Source organism: Delphinapterus leucas, chromosome 15 (genome assembly GCF_059928025.1).
Source record: "Delphinapterus leucas isolate spDelLeu-1000000601 "Yukka" chromosome 15, BTC_Dleu_Yukka2, whole genome shotgun sequence".
In the NCBI taxonomy this organism is placed as follows: domain Eukaryota; kingdom Metazoa; phylum Chordata; class Mammalia; order Artiodactyla; family Monodontidae; genus Delphinapterus; species Delphinapterus leucas.
This window is the reverse complement of record NC_143143.1, coordinates 23396480-23415231: the sequence shown is the minus strand read 5'-3', so window position 1 is coordinate 23415231 and position 18752 is coordinate 23396480. Positions and strand designations below refer to the sequence as shown.

The 18752-nt window shown below is 49.2% G+C and overlaps 1 protein-coding gene across 1 annotated transcript; it reads right to left on the bottom strand.

The window, feature by feature from the left end:
• Window positions 1-2913: 2913 nt before the first annotated feature.
• Window positions 2914-9930, bottom strand: ITPRIPL2 (ITPRIP like 2). Its single transcript, XM_022552382.3, has one exon. The coding sequence runs from the start codon at window positions 9168-9170 to the stop codon at window positions 7572-7574; it is 1599 nt and encodes a 532-aa protein (XP_022408090.1). The 5' UTR covers window positions 9171-9930; the 3' UTR covers window positions 2914-7571.
• Between the last annotated feature and the right edge of the window lie 8822 nt (window positions 9931-18752).

Below are 18752 nucleotides of genomic sequence, written 5' to 3'. Positions count from 1 at the left end.
TAACACCGGCCAGTCCCTGACTGAAGCTGAAGCTTAGCCAAGAGGAGACACTGAATCAGTGTCTCAATTGTATTACCTTTGAGACCTATGGCATGTTGTCACCTGAATCAGCACTTTCATTTTCCAGCTTCCATTTGCTTTTATGAGATAAGGGCAAATGCAGGAACACAAACAGCCGTGTAAGCACGCCCCCCAAAAGATGGCAACACTGCCACAACTCAGCCAACACTGTGCTTCAGCAGATGGGGGAAACCTGGATTCACTGCGGGAAGGTGGGTTGTATCAAAGCCTGGCTGTCTGAAAGTCAAATGCACAGAAGTCGAGACTGCCTGTACTTACTCCACCGGCAGCCCCTCCAGATTTCTTCTTTTTTTTTTAAGTTTCCAAATCATTTAGCTACAGCTGAGCTACAAACTACCACTAACTCAGCGGCTTAAAACAATGTGTTCATTTTTGCTTGGAGTCTATGGGCCAGCTGGGTGGGTCTGCTGATCTGGGCCAGGCTTGGCTGGTCTTGGCCAGGCTCGTTCAAGTGTTTCAATCATTCTGTTGTCTGGTCAGTTGCGGGGGAGAAGGGGAAACGGAGCTGGTCTGGGGTGGTCTCGGTCATGTGTCAAAGGCGGCTGTCAGCTCTGGCGACAGGATCACGTGGTCCCTCATCCTCCAGCAAGGCCAGTTGTTCACGTGGGGGCAGCAGGCTTCCAAGAGAACAATCAGAGGCAGACAGGCCTAGGCCGGGAACTAGCACAATGCCCCTTCCGCCACATTCTACTGACTAAAGAAAGTCACAAAGCCATTCCAATTTCAACGTGTAGGTAAAAAGGCTTCCTTCGTGACGGGAGAGACTGCAAAGTCACTTCGCCAGGGGCAGAGGTATAGGAAGCTTTAGAGAACAGGGGCGGCTACTTTTGTAATCAGGCTACGTGGTACCCAGAGTAAGAGCTTTTCCTACAGGGGAACACCATGGGCATCAAGGAGCAAGATAAACAAAATCTGGGTAGCAGAGAGATGGTTGGGTGGACAAAAGGTAAACGCACCCTGCAGAGGAGGAAGAATGAGCCCAAAGGGAGCAGAGGAAGAGGTTGGAGACACTGACTAAATGAAAATTCCACCCCGAAAACTGCTTCCACACTGACGCACACTGCGTGCCTAACGTGCGGCAAGTCCTTTGCAGGCACAATCAACTTAATCTCTTTCACTCCTATGAGGGAGGTCCTATTATTAATCCCATTTTATAGATGAGGGAATTGAGGTCCAGACAGGATTGGGTAACTTGCAGAGAGACACACAGATGAGAAGTGCAGGATGCAAGACTTGAAGACAGGCCTCTTGGTGTTAAAGTGCTGGCCCTCACATGACACTGGTCTGTCTCCAGAGTAACGTGTGTCTCTGTCCCCGCTCCCCTGCCTGGGCCTGGACCACCGCGGCCTCTGATGATTTCCAGTCTGATTAAGTCCAGCCAACTTTTCCGTAAAAGGCCAGATAGTAATTCTTTTCAGTGTTGTTTCGCAATTACTCAACCCTGCTAATGGAGACAGAGAGCAGCCAGAGCAGTATGTAAATGAATGTGTGTGGCTGTGTTCCCATAAAACTTTATTTACAAAAATAGATGAATTGCCGCCCCCTGCTCAACCCATTCTCCACCTTGAAACCAGAGTGGGCCAAACTCAAATGTGACCTTGTCATTCCTTCCTAAGGTGGACTGCCAGTATCTTGGGGACCAGTCCAGACTTTCAGTGTGGTTTACAAACTTGTGATCAAAGAGTGGCCCCTGCATCAGTGGCATTGCCATCATCTATTAGGAAGGTGGGCTCTCAGGTCACATCCAGACCTGCGGAATCAGAACTTGCGTTCGGACGGGACGCCCAAGTGGTTTGCACATTCGAGTTTGAGAAGCTTTGGCTTCCAGAACCCCTGTGCCCTGGTGCCTTCCTACCTCTCCCACCTCATCCTTTGCCCCCGGAGCCTCCTCGCTCCCGCCCACCCCCACTTTCCAGCCAAACTGACTGCTCCTGTCACCTCTGTGTCCGATGCATTCCTCTCCAGCCCAGCTCCCTTCACGCAGCAAACTCCTGTCTCTGGATCTCAACTGCGACACTTCTTCCGAGCAGCCCTCCCTGAAACCCCCGACTGCATGAGGTGCCCCTCTTCTGCGCTTCCAGACCCCTCCGCCACCTAGCACCCACCACACTGCACAGAAATGACTTCTTTAACTGCCTGCCCTCTCACAGCAGTTTGTGGGCTCATGAGAGGCCGTATCTGTGGTTGCCTCTGTGTGTCCTCAATGCCTGGGGACAGTAGCCACTCAAGAACTAATTGTTGAAAACGAAACAAAACACAGCCCGCCACACCTTTCCCCTGGGAGAGTACTCTCCACAAGCAGTTTAGCCAGCCAGTGGCTGCAGGTTTCCCCAAACTTCCACCTGGCTCCAAGGCTTTGAAGAGTCCTACATGGCCTCCAAGATTCCATCTCTCATGAAGCCTGGTGGGTTTTCGTATTAGCAAATGTTTACCATTTGGAGAGGACCTGGGGGCCTAAGAGATTTCTGGGCAAAACTCTTGAGCTATAAATTAGCCACAGGCCAAGACCTGAGTTGTGTTTGGGCTGGTGTGTGAGAGCCGAGGGTGGAGGGGGTGCAGGTGGGTGACAGAAGAGGGGCAGGGCCAGAATGTTCTCGATCAGAAAAAGACTTGAAGGCAGGCCCCCGGGTGCCTACAGAGCCATGAACTGGCATCCTTTCCCACCTGTGTACGGTGCCAATTCTGTACAATGATCCCAACTTTGCTGTGTGGAAAAAAGTCCCATACACCCACTCACTGAAAGCAGGTGGGCCTGTGTAAGGGATCACAAGCCAGTGTAGCCACAGGCTGCTCTCCAGGAAGACGACAACCCTCCCCAAATCTGATGTTCAGTTCACAGGTTTCTACAAGTTCCTTTATTAATAAAGCAAAGTATGAAAGAACAAGGTCCCCAAATGACCCATATGATTAAAAGTGCAAATTTACTCCAACCTGAAATAGAAAACAAATGGCCGGCCTCGACTATTTGGGCCATGGAAATCTGGTGTGATTAGAACGCCTTTTAATCACACAACTGTAGCAGCTGAACCATAGTTGATTACCTCTTTGGTCTCTGTTATTGGAACAAAACATATACTATGACCACAGCCAATAGACTGCATCATAATACACAGTTTGGGGTCAAAATCCACACTAAAAATAACAGTAAAATAAGAGGAGTGTTTTCAAGTCAAGTGACTGAATCAAGGCATTTTTTTTTTAAAGCAAAGGGTGCTAAAAATATTCCTGAATATCTGATACTTCTAAAACCAGATTACATGTAATTTAGCTGCATGTTTTAGTCTGTTCTCTCTGTACTGATGTTCACATACATCTTCGTCCTCTCCCAGCTTATACTTGCTTCATCCCCACCAAATCATGCGCTATGTAGGTACAGAAAAAATAAACAGTAGTGTCTAAGAAACAGACATGCAATTTTTTATAAAAACTAACAAATGCCACAATGATAACACTGAACTTTTTTCCTTCCCAAGGGATACTGGGAATGTTCACCAGGTTCATTTTTCCCACCACTGGGGAGGGAGGTAATAACCTTCCTCCACGTGGATACGATAAGTCATCGTCACGGTCAAAAGCCACATTTTACGGAAAAGGTGACTTACTCCGTGAGGTTAAAGGAGACACTTTGGAGGGCTATTAGTTTCATTCCTTCAGAAGGCTAGGATGTCAGTTTTGGTGGGAGCCACGGAGTCAGAAAGGGATAGAAATATATGATCAGAACAGTTCTCTTGGCACTGGGGCTGGCAACAAGCCTAAGAAGCTTGGCTGGGAGACCCAGCACTACTTTGCTGGTGTTCACGGCCACCAACCATCATTGCAAAGGCTAGGAAACTACTAAAAAAAATAATAATTAATTTAAAAATAAAAATAAAATACAAATAAAGAAGAAAACAAGTTATTCTGCAATCCTTCCTGATTACTCACCTGCAGACTCCGACAGAGCCAAGGAGTTTGGCCCCAACTCACCAGGAAGGAAATGCCAAGAGCTGGCCCCTAGTGGTCTGATGTCCCATCTGACTCCTATGGGTCCAGGGTGGAGAATCCTTCTGGGAATTGTGAGTTAAGTGTTATCTGTGGCCGTGTTAATTTGGGGGGTTTGTTTCTACAATAAAGCTTAGCTCTGAGCAATAAAGCAGACTTGAAATATCATGCCCCACCACCATGTATAACAACATCATATCCATAACAATAAATATAACCTTATACATACTTGAGGGGTTACCGTCTAAGGCAGGGGTCGCAAACTGGTGGCCCCCAGGCTCAAGCAAATGTGTTTTTTGGCCCACTTGTGTTTTGGATGTTTTTAAATTATGTTGTTTAAAAATCAGAAAGTTTCATTTTTTTTGTTTTTCTATTTCCAGCCCCACCCTACCCTTTTCCCCGCATGGAGCTGAGCCATGTGGCCCGTGAAGACGGCACAGCCCCCATCACCACCCAACCCTTCTCTTATGTACCTCCCTAACTTGCTTCTGCAGGCTGCTGAGTTTGCGACCCCTGGTTTGAAGTAGCACATATCTAGAAAATGTGTTTCCTAACCCAGACCTCTCTCGCACCCTCATGTGATTTCCACCCCATCTCCCCTTCTGCCCAGCTCTTCGTTTCACGTCCATCTTAAGTCCTCCTTCCTGAAATCTTCGGATTTCTCTTGGTTTGCTCACATTTTCCCTTTTAGCTTCAGTTTCATTTTGCAAAAACACAGTCTCCTCCTCTCAGCCCACGAGCATTCCGGGATGACTCCCAAGACTGGTCAGTGGGAGTTACTGAAGGGTGTCTTTAGGCAAAATGGCTGAGTCATCTCTCCAAACACTTTCTTCGGACACTGGCTGGACAGTTAATCTTTTTTTAAAAGCACGAACAATTCTGAGCTTTCTTGTATGAGAATATTTGCAGTATATGAATCTCCAGTACCAAGTATACACCAAAAATGTATATATTTCAGATCAAGGACATGATGGAGCCCTAATAAAATACAGAATTGAGCTTAATTTAAGTGCCTTGGGCAACCATCACACCTGACTAATATGGCATATTATTTTATTTGTACACAGTACATGTTTTGGATTACTAAACATTGATCAAAATTGATCGAAATCTCTACGTTTTTGGTTACCATGTACAGAGAACAATTGCTCAGCATGGCATTTAAATAAAACATTAATATTTTAAAAATTCACAAACACAATGCCCCATTAATTAAAAAAAATAAAATTTAAAAACCTTGAGGATGGATGAGGCTTTGGGTAATTAACCTGAAAAAAAAAAAACAAAAACCCACAAAGAAACTACAAGAACTGTATGTTACCAGATTCAAACTTCAAAATGCTATTCAGATAAAAGAGGAACCTATCAACTCAGCTAGAAATATTTGGAAAATTCAGCTTTTAAAGCTTTATAATCCCTCTAATAGCCTCGCTTTCCCCCACTCCAACTACAGGGGAAGTTGTGGCTGAGTATGGAAACATTATAAATATATATATTTATATAAAGATCTACCTACTCTTGGAATTTATTTTAAAAATAATTTTAAAAATCACTGTGCAGTTTATATCTTCGCAGGAAGTCGGTAGACTGATTCCTGTGCTAAATGCAGTACCTTATGACCTAACACTGACCTCAAAAACTAGGAATGACTTTGTGGTATCAAGGGGAAATGTCCCCAAACAACCTCAAAGACACAGCACAACATTTGCAACTGTTTCTCTTACAGCCCAAGGTTGCAAAGGACATAAGAAATCTCTGTAGCTCTGATGAGAAGGATTCCCTATAAATCATTTATTCACAACGATTTCCCCACAGTGGCCAAGTAGGTCCCCTAAAGAAAGAAAGTTTAAAGAGTTCCCTCAAAATAGCTCAGAAATTAAACAATGGCCCAATTCATGTGGCTACTTCTGTCTTCCAAGTTTTACCTTTAAGAGTCTCTGTTAAAAAAAAAAAAAAAAATCCCAAAGCTATAAAAATCCCAAAGTATATCACTGGGATTGGCTGCATTTTCTGTTCAGCAGGTGATGGACCATTCTAAACTTCCACTGAGTTTTATGTCGACTGATGCAACTGAGAGCTGTTAGAAATTCGGGAGGACGGTGAGGGATTTCAGAATGCGCTAGCTGCAAAATACACCCAGCCTGGTGATATTTATGCCCAGAGAGAAGAAAGAACAGACAGCTGACAAAGGATGTCTCCCTCCACCTCCCCCTAACTTGCCCTCCTCTGCTGTCTTTCTCCTCTGTCAGCTGATTGGGAAATAACTGATCTTCAAGCACAGAGCCCAAGATACTGAACTCTAGGTGAAATGCATTGCAAGACCTGTGGTGAATCAACCACTCCTCAAAGGTGGGCTTCGGGCCAATTAAAGGCCGCTTGGGCAATGAGAGCAAAACTTCCCAACCACGGAGGATCACTGAGCATTGGCTGAAAGCAGGCATTGCCTCTTCATTATCTCATTAAACTCAGAAAGAAATCTCCATGCAAAGGGGTTTGCCAAAAAGACTTAAAACAAACAAACAAAAAGGTTTCTGTCTCCAGCCAGCAGCAAGCCCTGGTGAGACATCTTGCTAGGCAAAGAGTGAAATATCAATACATCTTTTTCGAGACCCAACATGTTTCATGCCCTCACCAGTGTTGTCTGAAGCACGTATCCTGTTGCCACTCTGCCCTGTGACTGGCTCACGGCAGGCGCTCAATGAATCAGCGCTGACTGGTGCACATCCCAGCGCGTGCCTAGAGGGATGTTGAGCAAGCCTGCTCCTCAAGACTGCACCTTTCTTAATAGTCAATGTAACTGGCCTCCCTTTCAGATGCCACACTTGGCACTAGCGATTACCACAAAATGAAAGAACTGATCAAAATAAAGTGCTATTTGCTCTGGAAGTTTCACTAACCAACTCCTGACTGCCTTTCAACACCTGTGACTTAATTCTTCATAATCCTGTCAAACACCTGTGATGGGCCTTTAGAAAATACATTAATACCAATTTGAACAGTGGAAAGTATGTTCTTCAGAACACAAGCCTCTAGAACAGAACTACAATTCCAGTTGTAGATAAAGATTCAGATTTTTAAAAAGACAATCAGGAACCCAGGACCTACCAAGTAGTTGTGTCAGAAAACATTAGCTTCTTTAAATTTGGGGGCCAGAGAGATCTGTCTAAACAACCCACAATCCCTTCCTTTACTGATCCTCCCTAAAAGCTGGATCCTTCTACAGAATCATTCCACACAAACCAACATTTGGACCAACTCTTAGCTGCTAACGTTGAACGTCTTTCCGTAGCTTGCCCAGAACACTCTGGTGGGCGTGAAAAAGATGCCACAGCTATCTGGATTGTGGAGCCAGGGGGTGATGCTGAAGCCACCAAATGTCATCCTCTGAATGTTCCAACACCTTCTGCAGGTCATCTTCCTTGCCTTAAACTGGCTTCACTGCCATCCCCACCCCCACCTGGTGGGTGAGGCTTCAGGAGCACCAGGCCAGGCTGGGGCTCTGGCAGGGTTTATGGTTCATCTTCAGGGAACCCCTGGGGGCGCTGATTCCGGGGTGGGGGACACCTGGCAAGGTATCGGGGACCCCCATAGGCCCGGAGAAGATGGGGCAGCCTTCGCCACGTGGACAGCAACCGTGCTGCTGCGAGTTCCCGGGCCTGCCGGTCGAAAGTGGCCAGGAGGTCAACCGGGGTGGCTTCACGCAGTACCTTGGGCAGTGGGCCCACCTCGGCGGCCGCCCCTCCAGGGCCCAGGAGGCAGTGGAAGAGTGTACGGCGTCGCAGCAGGCAATCCCTGAGGAACTGTACTAGCTCTTCCAAGCGCTCGCCCAGGTGCGCCTCGTCCCAGCCTTGTGCGGGAGCCCCCTGGCGTAGCAGCGCCGCCAGCAGCACTGTCTTGAGCACGTATGAGGATAGGATGCGTCCCCACTGGGTGGCGGCCGTCGGGTCCAGCCCGCGGGCGCCCAGGTCTCGCAGAGCTTTAAGCAACTGCAGGCACTTGAGGTAGCAGGCACCTGGAGGGGCCCTTTCCTGCAGCCAGCTCAGCAGCTTCTGCTCCTGGCGCGCCGTGTTCACACCCCACAGTGCATCGGCACGCAGGCCTCCCGGGAGCTCCGACAGGGGCCCGACGGGTGAGGGTGGCGGTGGTGGGGCCACCAGGAAGACGCTGTCGCCCAAGTGGACGGCAGGGATGAGACGCACGGCCATGGAAAGGCGGCAGCAGCCGTAATCGGTGCGGCAGGGGAGGACGTGTAGGGTAGGGGGCTGCTCCAGGCCGCCTGGGGTCAGGCTGACCCGACAACGCCCCTCCAGGCTGTAGCGCACGGTGGCCAGGGAGCGCTGCAGGTGCGACTGAAACCAGCGCAGTACCAGCGTAGCCGAGAGATGGCGCCGCCCGCGCACATCCACGCAGAAGCCGTCGGCGAAGGCTTTGGAGTCCCGGAGCCAGTGGCCCCCGGAAGCCCCTGGCGGCGCCTTCAGTGCGCACACGAAGCAGCCGTGGAAGGCTGGGGCCAGCGCGGGCTCCGCACCAAGGCTCCGCGGCTCCAGCGCCACCAGGGGAGGGAGGCGCAGCGGCACCAGCACGTCGAAGCCGTCGGGCCGGCGGATTTTATGCTGCTCGTAGGCACTGCCTACCTGGATGAAATCTCCGCGAAAGGCCAAGGCCAGCGCTCCCCCGGGGATGGGGCCTGGGGACCCTCGGGCGCGGCCAGCCCGCACCAGCTCGCCCACGATCCGGCTCACGTGTGCTTTGCTGTGGCCCAGCACGTGCGGCGACAGGCGCACCTCGTGCTCATAATAACTCTCCAGCAAGATGTCGAGGCTGGGCTCTCCTAAGTGTCTAGGAGAGAAGGCGGAGTGGCCCCCCAGGCGGGGAGACCCCGGCAGGAAGCGCTGCCGGACAGCGTGGCGACAGCGCAGGAGGATGTAGCCGAGGAGCAGCAGGACGGCCACCTTGAGCAGCGGGAAGCCGCCGTCCGCGCCTTCGGGGGGCTCGGTCCGGGCGTCCCCGCTTCCCCGCAGGACATGGTAGAGGCACACGAGGGCGGTGCACAGGCCAGTCACCAGGGGCCAGAAGACGCGCAGATTCAGGGTGTAGTGCACCGACATGCCGGGCGCCCGGGGCAGCGGCGGCCGAGCAGCCCAGGGCGCGGGCCCCGGCGGCGTCCCAGGCCCAGCATGCGCGCAGCGCCCGGGCAGCCCCGCTGTCCCGGTTCCCTTCGCCTCCGCGGCGGCGACCCCGTCGCAGGGCCGGGGAAAGCAGCCCTCCAGCTCGGCCTCCTCTCCCAGCTCAAGCGCTCCTTCCAGCAGCGGCCCGCCCTGCACGCTCCGGCTCCCAGCCGCGCCCCGTGCCGACTGCGCGCTGCGTCCGGCCCGGCGGCCCTGCCCGCCCCGCTCCCCGGCGCGCCGCCTTCGGCCAGCTTCTGGTCCCGCTGTGCTCGCCTCCTACCTCGGGCCGCCCTCCCGGCGCCGTGGGTCTCCGGAGTCCCCCGCTGCTCCCCTCCGCTCTTGTTCCCGTTACTCGGCCACGGGAGTTTCCTCTTCCGAGGGGAGGCGAAGCCGCGCCAGCTAGCGGGGAGGAAATGCCGAAGTCTGGAGCCGCGAGGCGAGCGGGCGGGCGGGGTCGGCCCCCTCCCGGGCCTCCGCCTTAAAGCGACGCGAGGCGGCGGGAGGGACTTCAGGACGCGCTGGCAACTGGCCTCCCGCGGGCCACCCCTATTCTCCCTCCCCGAAGGCAGAACCAGGAAGGCTCTGATTGCGGGGCGGTAGCCTTGTCCAGGGAGCTTCTGCAGTTGTATTCACACAAAGTTACACTGGGAAGTTGAAAGGAGGGAAAAAGAGCGCACGACGGAACCGTCCATCCCCCGCCCCCCCAGCAAGTCGTGGTGGCGTGGTGTTGGTGGCGTGGCAGGCCCTGGAACGGAAGCTGCCCTTGCCAGGGTGCCGCTGTCCTTCATTCAAACCAGTATCTACTGAGCACCTACTATGTGCCAGGCGCGAGACCAGGTGCTGGCGAAATAGCAGTTGACAAAATAGACAAGGCTTGTGCCCTCCGTAAGGCTTACTGCCTTTTGAGAAAAGGAAACCGAAAGACAAGGGATCCACAGCAGAAAATGCCCTGAAAGAAGCAAAACTGTGTGAGCGAGTGTGAAGGTAGGGGCTGCCCTGTGGAAGCCTGAGGCTCTCTGTGGGTCTGAGACCCACAGTTGGTCTGAGACCTGGATGAGGAGGATCCAGCCTTGAAGTAATAATCACAGCCTTTACAAAGGTCATACTGTGTGCCAGTACTGTGCTGATCACCTTACACATTCGCTCCCCAGTTCAACCTATGAAAGGGACACTATTACTCTCCCCATTTTTCAGATGAGGAAACTGAGGTGCAGGCAGGTTCACCCCTTGCCCAAAGTCACACAGCTTTTAGCAGAGCTGCGCCTTGAACACCTGTCTCCAGAGAAGCTGGGAGGCAGGACTCAGGGAAGGGGACTGGGGAGTCCCTTCCTCAACTGCTGAGAAGTGTCCTTTGTCAGGACCTACCCTGGGACCTCCGTCTGGGAAGCTTTGTTTTGTTTCATAACAGGGAGCGCTCCCTGAAATGATCGGCATTTATTTAATTATCCGAATTTATTTAAACAATTAACTGTACTTATTTACACTTCTTGCACCTTCCTTGCTCCCGGAGAGCAAGGGTAAATAGATTAAAAATGTCAGAACCCACATGCCATCTGGGAATCAGGACTCAGAGGATGCTCCTGGCTTAAGCACCAAGATTACTCCCAGGAAAGCCTCTCAGAGCTGAGCAGAAATGCTTTCAGATCCCCATTCCCACTACTATTAGCTGTGAGATCACGGTCTATTAGTCAGGATTCTTTGGGTTGCAGGTGACGGAAACACAGCTTAGAAAGCATTTTATTGTCGTATTAACTGAGACGTCCACGGGGCTCCTGCTTCAGTATGGCTGGATCTAGGTACGCTCAATCCACTTCTTAGCTCTGCTTTCTTCTCAGTGCGCTGCGCTCTCTGCGAGGCTCTCTCCATAGGCCCCTGGCTGCTCTAGCCTTATGTTTTCCTCAATGAAGAGGAAAAGAGAGCTTCGGTTGCCTGAGAGTTGTAGCAAATGTCATGCCTAGGGATAACGTTGGGTCCTGCTCTCAAAGCGACCAAGTAAGAGAATGCACTGATGAGCCTGGCCTAGGGTGGTGTGTGGACTGAAATGTGTCCCCTCAAAATTCATATGTTGAAGCCCTTTTTTTCCCCAAATTAAGTTCATATTCACAGGTTTCAGGGGTTAGGATGTGGGCAAATATTTCTGGGGAGCCACCCTCAGTAGATGATGTACTGTATTGCCGTCACTATCTTTCCTGCCGGTAATCAGTTTCCGTAGCTCATTTCCTCCAGAGTTCAAGGCACAGGCCTCAGAACTTCGCTCTTGGAAAAATCTACTGTATGTTTCAGAGCAAGTACAAATTCATTTATTCATTAATTTATTACCCAACATACCATGTGCCAGGCAGAGGGGGATGTGACGGAAAAGAGGGGGCTCTACACTTATGGACTAAGACGCCACACAGTGTGGATGGAGTCAGAAAACTGCCACTGTTTCATTGACTTTTGATCATTATTTCATTAAAAATCTCCTTTAATGTTTAACAGTTGACAAAGGCCACTCCTGGGTTTTTTTTAACAGCTCAGCAAATGTATATACACACCCCTCCCAACATTTCTGATATCCTGGAGGTGTGTCCTGTGGAGGAAGAATGGCAAAATTGATGAGGGGAAAAGGGAACGAGGTGGTGACATTTCCCATGGGAGGCCCAGGGAAGGCTCCTGGGAGGGAACATCTGATCAGGCTTTGAAGGATGGGAAGGGACAGTGTGCTTGATAGCATGTCTGGTATTTCCACTGCAAACATTTTCATCACATAACTAATTGGCCTTAAGGCAATGTTGCTGTAAAAGATAAAATAATGAAAACCAAAAGAGGGGCATTAAAAAGGACATAATGAAACATGAGAAATGAATAACAAAATTAAAAAGACTTTATTGCAAAACGCAAAAATATTGAGTACATTTAAAATGTGTGTCAATTTATGGCAATACTGCACAGATAATTGATTTTATTTTGTAAGTTGTACCTAAGCAATTGTCTTTCAAGTCTTTTGTTTATAGTATTTTAGAGAGATTTTGCTTTTGACTCATCTCCCCATTCAGCTTTGCACTTTTTCTTTTTCTCTAAAATTTCTTCCATCCTTAAGAGGGGCATCAGCTTCCAAATACCGGGGTGCATATTTGCACCTGAGCTTTGTATCGAGTTGGGAAAACTGTTTGTTTTTGGCAGGTTGTCACACGTCTACTGATAGACGTTCCAAAGTTCTATGAAAGGTGTGGGTTCAACTCTGTACCTTCAAATCACTGAAGGATCTGCAAACTGATATGTTATCATTTTCTGGTACAGTATGTGCTCTGGCATACTGTCTTACTTCACACTTCCAGTAACTTTTATCATCATATTTTCTACCAAGTTCACGTATGTAGTCGTCATCATCCTCTATTTTAAGACTGCCACATCTACGCATCACTGTACAAACCATCATGAGGGCTGAGATTGATGGAATATTAAAATGAGAGTTCTGTGTCAGTGGAGAAATAAAAACCAAACTGTCAACCAATTGAAAGCAAATTGTCACACCAAACTGTCATCCAGTTATTTTATCTCTTACAGCAAAATTGCCTCATGACCAATTAGTTACGCGGTGAAAATGCTTGTGGAAATGTCTGTGCGAAGATGCTTGAGGCGTGAGTCCCAGGAGCCCTTTGATAAATACCGTGTGCCTCCTGGACGCAGCTCTTCCCCTGTGGTGTCTCCTGAAATGCTCAGAACCAGGCCAGTGAGGGAGGTGCTGCTATCAATGCCATTCTACATACGGGCAAAGTGAGGCAGAGAGAGAGCAAGAAACTTACTCAGAGTCACACAGCTGGCAAGGCTGACTCCAGGGCTGGACTCTGAACCCCTCTGCTTCACTCCCTTTCACATTGTAAAGAGTTTTACAGGCACATCTCGTCTTATGGCACTTCGCTTTACTGTGCTTCATGGGTATTGCATTTATAACAAACTGAAGGTTTGTGGTCACCCTGTGAGCAAGTCTGTCGGCACCATTTTTTCCAACAGCATTTGCTCACTTCTGTCACATTTTGGTAATTATCACAATATTTCAAGTTTTTTAAAGTTTATTTATTTCTGGCTGTGTTGGGTCTTCATTGCTGTGCGCGGGCTTTCTCTAGTGGTGGTGAGCAGGGGCCACTCTTCGTTGCTGTGCACGGGCTTCTCATTGTGGTGGCTTCTCTTGTTGTGGAGCACAGGATCTAGGTTCACGGGCTTCAGTAGTTGTGGCTCATGGGCTCAGTAATTGTGGCTCATGGGCTCTAGAGCACAAGCTTAGTAGTCGTGGCACACGGGCTTAGTTTCTCCGCATCATTTGAGATCTTCCCGGACTAGGGCTTGAACCCATGTTCCCTTGCGTTGGCAGGCGGATTCTTAACCACTGTGCCACCAGGGAAGTCCCTAAACCTTTATTATTATTATATTTGTTATGGTGATCTGTGATCTTTTATTTATTTATTTTTTTTTTGCGCGGTACGCGGGCCTCTCAATGTTGTGGCCTCTCCCGTTGCGGGGCACAGGCTCGGGACGCGCAGGCTCAGCGGCCATGGCTCACGGGCCCAGCCGCTCCGTGGCATGTGGGATCTTCCCGGACCGGGGCACGAACCCGCGTCCCCTGCATCGGCAGGCGGACTCCCAACCCCTGCGCCACCAGGGAAGCCCTGATCTGTGATCTCTGATGTTACTTCTTTGACTCACTGAAGGCTCAGATGATGATTAGCATTTCTTAGCAATAAAATATTTTTAAATTTAGGTATGTACATTGTTTTTTTAGACATAATGCCGTTGCATACTTAATAGACTACAGTATCGTTTAAACATAATGTCTATGTGCACTGGGAGATAAAAAAATATTCGTGTGACTCACTTTATTGCGCTATTCACTTTATTACAGTGTTCTGGAACTGAACCTGCAGTCTCTCCGGGGTGTGCCCGTATAGGACAGAAAGAGCGCATTCTGGGAAGGCAGGTTAATTTACGTTTGTCTCTAGCTCCCTAACCAAGTGATGAGATTCTTGGGGGCAGGGACATATTCATCTCGGTATCCCCATCAGCCAACATCATGCCTGCTACTTTATAGAGCTTTATGGGAGGAAGGAAGGAAGGGAGGAGGGAAGGGAGGAGATTTTGACCAGCAGAAATTCAGGGAGGCCATTCCAGGTCATGGAAACAAAATGTGCAAATGCTCGAGGAGCATGTGAGAGCTGGGTGAACAGGACGTCAATGTTGTTACGAAGTCTGGTGTTTGTGAATGGACACTGTGGCATTCACTGGCCAGCCATTCCAGCCTTCTTCCAACAAGCCTTCCACAGGCAGCAGTGGGGCCAGAGGCAGCAGCTCCCTTAGTGACCCGGTTCTGCTGTGTGGCTTAGGAATCTTTTCTGGAAGTTGGGCTCAGAGCCCTTTCCTGCAGTTTTCCCAGTGGCTCTGAGAGTATCTGTGATAAATGATCTGTTGCCGTGTTTTAAACTCTCCTGTGTGTTCCACTGTGCTTGACTATTGCACAGCTGATGTCATGCAACTCAGAATGCCCACACGGGTCTATCCTCTCGTCAGAGAGATGTGCCCATCAATCACTTTGGTGAATGCCAAGGCAAGGCCAAGTTGATGCAGATGTGCCTGAACACTTCCTATCAAGTGACTGGATCAGGGCGGCCAGTAACGAGGGGGCCTGACACCCAGCTTTGCCAACAGTGCCATCCAGTACTTGACGGTGACCAAGTGACTCAAACCTATCTTCTGTCTTGGAAAGTCTGAATGGGACACAGAAGCCGTGAGGAAGCAGAGTTCAGAATTAAGCTGAAGCCATATATAAGCAGAAGGATGGAATAGGCAGAGGCCTTGAGGAAACAGAAACCATTGCAGGTCAGGGGAGGGTAGGAAGAAGCCAGGAGAGTAAGCAGCTGACCTGAGAATGGTGAGTGTCAGAGTTGATATTGGGGCACTACAGCTGCCGGTGCCCAGAGAAAATTCCAGGCCCCCTCCTGTTTGATGAGCAGCTGCCTCAGTTCCTGTGGAACCTGATAATAATCCCCACTGGGCTCTGAGATCATATGAATGTGTCTCTTCCCTGCAACCCAGACTCAGGGTTGGGGAGGATTTTTAGCCCGGTTCCCTGGAAAAGAGAATCTAAGAGTACAGCTTGCGTATGAATGTGTTATTGGGGGTGCAAGCCCAGGGCAGCAAGAGTGAGAGCAGAGGGGGAGTGAAGCAGGGAAGGAAGGGGAACACATACAATATGTTGCGTACAGAGCTGGCCACGCATTGCTGCAAACACAACTGGTTCCCCAGTCACCCAAGAGGCTGCACAGAGCCTCTTTATCTCTAAATATTTAGGGAGGAAAAGGGCAGACAATTGAAGGGATGTCTCCTTCCCATCTCCAGTCCCTCATCTGTCAAAGTATGCCCACGGGGCACTAACTGACCACACTTCTCCACTGTGTCATGGGGCTGCTAGAGCAGCCAGGGTCTCTGTGGGTGTAGCCCAGTCTGAGCACCTGCGGGCAGTCTCTCCTTCTCAGTCGGCACCATGCAAAGGAAGTCCTTGGTCAGTGGCTGTGACAGGAACCGGCTCTTTCCAGCTGTGAGAACGGAGTGAGTCGTGGCTAGGGCTGTTCTGGGCAAGAAGAAAGGCCAAGGCCCGCATATGCAGACGGGGCTGAATGGATCTGGGGAAACTGGGTCTGGTAAGAAGGTTCCCTGGGGGAAGTGTCTGCTAAGCTGATTTTGGAGGATGAATTGATTATCGCCTGATAAAGGGATTGAGAAAGCCGACTGTGCAGAAGTCCCTTCATGTATGGAATCCTGGAGAAATGAAAGCATGGTTTCGATTCCAGTAAGTCTGAAGTTTGGGGCTTAGGAGAAAAATGTTGAGAGATGAGACTGGAGAGCTGGTCACAGCCTTGTGTACCAGGCTGTCTGGTTAAAATGCTCTTGGTTATGGTTCATAGAAGACCCCCCAGTTCAGCTGAGTTAATTGACAAGGACATGTTACAACCTCACAAACTGAAAGTCTGGAGGTGAGTGGCTCCAGGCTTGCTTAGTTTAATGACTCAACCATGCCATCAGATTCCTTCCATCTTTCTGCTGTACCATCTACAGACTAGCTCTCCTCCTGGTTACAGAATGACTGCCACAGTTCCAACATCACATTCAGATACATCCATCAGAAGATGGACCTAACACCCTGCCTGGTACTTTATAGAGGTGGTTATCTCCCTGAGATCTCTATTTTAGAACAAGGAAATAGTTCACAGAAATTCCCCAGCAGAACTTTTGGCAATTTTCATGGCCTAGAATTGCATCTTGTCCAGGCCCAAACCGGTCACTGGCAAGAGAAATGGATTGCCCTAATTGGTTTATATTAATGAGGATTTACCTCTGAGCTAGGGGTACAGTCATCTTTGTTAAGAGTTGACACTTGAATAAATCTGGGGTTCTTTTAATAAGGAAGAAGGGGACTAGGTGATGGGTAGATGTGTTAATTAGGATAGCAGTCCTGCTGTTGTTACAGAAACCTGACATTCCAGCGCCTGAAACAAAAGAGCAGTTTTTCTCTCATGAAACAGCCACAGAGCCAGGAGCCCAGGCTCCCTCCAACTTGATTCACTATGCCTAGGTGGTGCCCTGACGTTGATACTGCAAGATGGTACACCAGCCCCTGCATTCCAGCCCACGGGAAGGAGTAAAAGGACAAAGAAGGGGCGTTCTCTTCCTTTTAAGAGTATGGCATAAAATTGCACATTCTGCTTCTGCACATTACATTGGCCAGGACTTAGTCGCATGTGTGATATTGTGACTTATAATAAAAAAAATATATCTGGTCTTCATCCCTGTTCCTGGCACAGAGCTCCTAAAACCCTTGGAATCCCTAAGTGATGAGGGCAGCAAAGGTGTCTTGTTTTGTCAGGGAGGTGACTTTTGGAAGCACCCGAGGGTGGGAGCTTGTTGCTAGAACCAACCTCATGATTAGAGGGTTGGAACTTTCAGTCCCACCCCCCGACCTCCAGGGAGAGGAGACAGGCTGGGGATTGAGTTCGACCACCAATGGCCAATGATTTAATCAATCGTGTCTATGTATGTAATGAGGTCTCCATAAAAACCCAAAATGATGGGGTTTGGAGAATTTCCAGTTGATGAACACTTGTAGGTGCAGAGAGCATGGCGCTCTTGGAGAGGACATGGAAGCTCCGTGCTCTGTCCCACACACATTGCCCTGTGCATCCCTTCCATCTGGCTGTCCCTGAGCTATAGCCTTTTATAGTAAACTAATTCTAGCGAGTAAAATGTTTCTCTGAGTTCTGTGGGTCGCTCTAGCAAATTAATTGAACCCAAGGTGGGGATGGGGGTTGTTGGAACCTCTGATCTATAACTGGTTAGTCAGAAGCACAGGTGACAACCTGGACTTGCAATTGGCATCTGAATGCGGGGCGTGGTGAGGAAACTGAGTCCTTAACCTGTGGGATACGGCACTATCTCCAGGCAGATAATGTCAGAATTGAGTTGAATTGTAGGACACCCAGCTGGTGCCTGAAAATTGCTTGGAGGTATGGGAAAAAAACTCTCCACACATTGAAATTGGTTCCAGCATTGTACATGGCCACATATAACAGCAAAGGAGGCTGGGAAATGTAGTCATTATCCTAGATAGCAAGCATCCTGCTAAAAATAAGTGTTTTATTACTATGGAAAAGAAAGAGAATAAATGTTAGGAGGCAGTCATCAGCCTTTGCCATAGCAGGCAAACAACATTATCTGCTCTATGGGCTCCATCCTAATTGTGATGCATTATTCATGTGATTACTAATTACGTGTTTGTATTTCTAAATATATCCTGAGGTTTTTTTTTTGTGAGCAGGTGCTACATCTGTCCAGCGCATGCTCAGTGCTAATTGTTAAATGGCTGAGTAAAGAAACTGAATCTATTTCAGGAGTCCAGCATAGTAGTCCCATACTGATAAAGAGCGTTTCACTAGAAAATGTTCTTTCCTGATCTCCATTTTCAAAGCCACTGTTTATAAAAGAGTCATGAATAATGAAACCGACATCCGTCAAAGGGAAGCTTCCGTCTGGCAGAGACGAAGGGCTAGGAGAGAGCTAATGGGTCTGTAATGCAATTTGGTGCCAATAAAATGGTGCGATATTAAATTCAAGACCGTGGGATTTACGTTATAAGTCCAACACAATTAGAGAGTAAGAACCCTATCTCCCACGTGCTCAGTTCCTCTGGTTTGAGTCATTTTATGGACACAGACTTCCCACAGACATTGCCTGGTGATGTCATGGTGAGAATTTTGACAGTCATTACATTTCTGGCTGGAGGGCCAGCGGGGCCAAAGAGACTCAGAACTGAGTGGAACATAAAATCACCGGCTTCGGCAGGCACAAAGTTAATGTGCCCCTCATCCCTGCCTCCTGCTGTTAGAGCTGGTGATAAGGGTCAGCCTCTCCTGAGTGTTCCCCGCTCAGCAGGCAATGTTCTAATCAGGTACTTTACATGATGTAACCCATTCAACCCTCACCACACAGAACAAC

Bases quoted from the DNA above. Each gene is read 5' to 3' on its own strand.
- ITPRIPL2 (XM_022552382.3), bottom strand. From the start codon at position 9,170: ATGTCGGTGCACTACACCCTGAATCTGCGCGTCTTCTGGCCCCTGGTG.